This window comes from Poecilia reticulata, linkage group LG14 (assembly GCF_000633615.1).
Source record: "Poecilia reticulata strain Guanapo linkage group LG14, Guppy_female_1.0+MT, whole genome shotgun sequence".
NCBI lineage: Eukaryota > Metazoa > Chordata > Actinopteri > Cyprinodontiformes > Poeciliidae > Poecilia > Poecilia reticulata.
The window spans coordinates 391316-395038 of record NC_024344.1 but is presented as its reverse complement, the minus strand read 5'-3'; the positions used below and the strand labels follow the sequence as shown (position 1 = coordinate 395038).

General features: G+C 41.7%; 1 protein-coding gene across 1 annotated transcript in view; it reads right to left on the bottom strand.

Annotated features, from left to right (window-relative positions):
• Window positions 1-3723, bottom strand: part of fstl4 (follistatin-like 4) — a gene marked incomplete at its 5' end in the record, with an annotated part of 86127 nt that overhangs the window by 27187 nt on the left and 55217 nt on the right. The window contains one exon of the mRNA XM_008426985.1: window positions 1115-1281. Within this exon, the coding sequence (XP_008425207.1) occupies window positions 1115-1281 (167 nt within the window). The remainder of the gene's footprint in view (window positions 1-1114; window positions 1282-3723) is intronic.

Here is a 3723-nt window from a genome sequence, read left to right as displayed (position 1 = left end):
CTGGTTCTACACCAGCTGGTTCTACACCACCTGGTTCTACACCACCTGGATCTACACCAGCTGGTATAAAAATGTATTTATTTTGTTAATTTAAAAATGTAATATGTATTTCTGTTTCTTTTGAGGTTTTTCACCTATGTGGCTGAAAGGCTAAATCACTATGGAGACCATCATACAAAAATAAAGATGGATCAGCTAAATTGAACTACATTGTCTGTGAGTGAAATCCAGTCAAAAGTTTCATTGTAGAGACTATAACTTTCAAGTGGGGAATCACACTTGAAAGTTCTACACCACCTGCTTCTACGCCACCTGGTTCTACACCACCTAATTCTACGCCACCTGCTTCTACGCCACCTGGTTCTACACCACCTAATTCTACGCCACCTGCTTCTACGCCACTTGGTTCTACACCACCCGGTTCTTCAGTCCTTCACTGAGAGACTCTAAACTGCTGGTAGTTTATAAATCACTGAATTAAAGATTAAAGATCTGCTGCTGTTGGATCAACAGCAGCAGATCTTCCAGACCTTCCAAACATGGAGAAGCAGCAGCATTCAGCTTCTATGGACCATATATCTGGAACAAACTTCCAGAAAACTGAAAAACTGCTGAAACACTGAGTTCATTTAAATCTAGACTAAAACCTCCTGGTAAAAGTTGATTTTGAAACATTTTGATGATTTTGATGACAGAACTTAGGAAAAAAACAATGTTTTAATCATTGATGACTTTGTGTTTTATGATGAAAAGCCCTTTGAAGTACATTGTTGTTGAAATGTGCTACAGAAATAAACCTGATTGATTAATTGATCTGTGTGACTGATTAAGTGGAAAGAAAACTAAACGATGCRTATTAWATTTTCATTTTACAAAAACGTCTCTCAGCTTTACCCACTAGATTAATCATTAATCCTCATGACAAATTTCAAAGTGTCAAAGTTAGCATAACCGTTTGTTTTCTTTCTTAATTGAAAGTCAAATTACATGAGTGAAAATTATTTAGTGATTGAAATTAATTGGTTATTGGAGGAATAATGGATCCAGAACCAATATCTGTGGCCCGAACTCTCTGCTGTCGCCTCAGGAAACAAAACATCCAGTTTGGACTCACGTTGATGTCCTCCAGGTCCAGRAAGTTCAGGACGATGCCRTTCCTCTTCCAGATGACGGGCGGGCGCAGCGTTCCCTGGATGGCGCAGGTGAGGACGGCGCTGAGGCCCACCGTTACGGTCGAGGTGCTGATCCGCTGATCCTCCGCCAGGCTCAGCTGCACCACTTCTGTTGGTCGCAAGCARAACAATCAGAACAGATGAAGGAGTCGGGATTCATTTATTGTCAACGGGTGTCGGWTATAAACCTTCATGTCACTAGAAGTACAAATTAAGAAGCAACATTTTGTCTCTACAGACTCCAACTTTGGACCAAACTCCCTGAAAACCTGAGCTGAGTGGAAACTGTCGGCTCCTTTTCATCCAGTCAGGATAAACTGTCCCAGACGCGATAAATTCAAGTAATATAATGACACAATAATAATCCGTAAACTATAAATTCTAATGAACATTTARCACGGGAACTGGAAGACATTTTAAATATGCAAAATAAATCAACAAAACAAACACAATGCACCAGACTGAAGACCAGTTTTGGTAGGAAGAGAAAAAAGAAAAGAGAGAAACGATAAATCATGTCAACAGAAATTATTGAGCTTGTTAAAATTGATCATGTAATGAATTGATTTATTCCCTGCTTTTGGGCAACATCGAGTCAGWYKGTGTGCGACTCGTCTTCTCAAAGGAAAGCTGAAAGTTTTAGCTTTTCATTACTGATCTGGTCAAAACCAACCCAGGAGGTTCAGAAACGTTTTGCTGCCGAGTCGAACGAGATCCTACAAACTGGATCCTCCATTTACAGCCTTCAGCGTTTCACGACTCTCACTCAAAACCTGCAGATGTTGTCACCTCATCATCAAACTATGAGTCTAAGTAATATTTAATATTTTTGCACGATGATCTCCTGCTGCTGGAGTAAAGCTGCATGGTGATTCCTGTAGTTTTCACCACCATGAAAACTACACGAGCAGCCGGATTAAAAAGGATCAGAAAACRGAGTCTGAGCAMCAGGAAGAAAATCTGACTTTAGACGCATCAGAAGGTGGGAAAGTTCAACATCTGCCTGTAAAAATGAGGAATCTAGCTCTGGAGTAAAACCTCCTCATAAACTCCTACAGAGGGGCAATGATGACGCTGTAGTTTTTACTTTATTTTGTCGTAATATGAGGCATAATTATGTAGTTTTTGAATTTGCTGACCTCTGACCTTGTTTTCTGCAGCTGAACCGGATGAGTAGAGCAGCGCGTGGTTTCTCAGTAACAGCTGCATTTCTCAGACCTCTCTGTTTCCTCCAGCTCTATCCGACTCCTCAATCTGCATCCATGTTTCTGTTTATTGCATCGTAACTGCAGCATGAAGTCAAATGTTGTGGCAGGATAGCGGCGATGAGGCCGGTGGAAACACCTCCACTCCAGCAGCCACAGGTGACAGCACTTCATTGTCCAAGCAGACTTTAGGTAAGATGGCTAACAGGCTGTGAGATGTTTGTGGGAAGCCTCCTGTCACAATGCAGACTTTGACAAAAGCAGCTGTAAAGGACCTGAGGATATTAGCTGTCTGTTCCACGCAGCTCTCCCAGTGACAGACGAATGTGGGATGACAGCTCAGTGGCTCCTCAAAACGCCCTGGGTGCTGTACACCGCCGCTCCAACCAAATTATAATTCAGCACATCAGTAATCTGGGTGGCAGAACAGGCTTTGAGTGCCATGTGACAGATGGGGGATGAAGTGCATTGATCTGGCTTAGAGGGCCAGTTTCAGGTCGCGCCGTGAATCTCAACTAGACTCAACGATACGAGACCGGCGAGGTTTGCAAAGTCAGCAGCAGCAGCAGCCGACTGTTCAGACGGACATCTGAGGCCGCTTTGTATCGATTCTTTAAAAGGGAGACGAGAAGTGTAACGGCTTAAAAGTCTGCTGGTGAGAAAATCTCTTTAGAGTTCAGTTCAGCTGTAATTAATAGACTGTGGCAGATAAACCACAGCGAGGCAGAGAGGTCATTTTAACAGCTACAGCTGGAACACACAAGCTTCCCCAGAGTCCAGGCTGAAGCGCTGAAACACGTAAAAACAGGAGGGAAAGCAACTCAAATCTGCTTTAAATATTTGCATGGCTACACATGTGCAGAGTTTCCTGTAGGTAATAGTTACAGATTTCACCTGCAATGCATTTAAAAATGCTGCAATATTTGCTTTTTAAATGAGAAAATAAAACAATGAGAAGTGTTGGAAACTTTCTCTGCATTTAATGTGATGTTTATAACATCCAATGAACTGGTGCCGGAAAATTAATACGATTAAAAAAGTCATAATGACCTGGAAACATGTGGAAACCATAAAACCTGCCAATAACTTGATTCAGTTTTAACATTTAATCTGTTCCTAATCAGGTCGGCTGACTAAAGATCAAAACGGTTATGTTGCACCACAAACGGCCCCCGGGCCGCAGGTTGGACACCGTCAGCCCGTTTCCATGTTTCCAGCATCCAGCAGGAGGAAAATGGAAGAAATTTATACAGAGTTGAAATCTCAGAACAGGAAAAAAATGAATAAAATAAAAAAAACAATGCAGAGAGAAAGAAATGCATGAAAAATAAAACCTTGACAAAAAA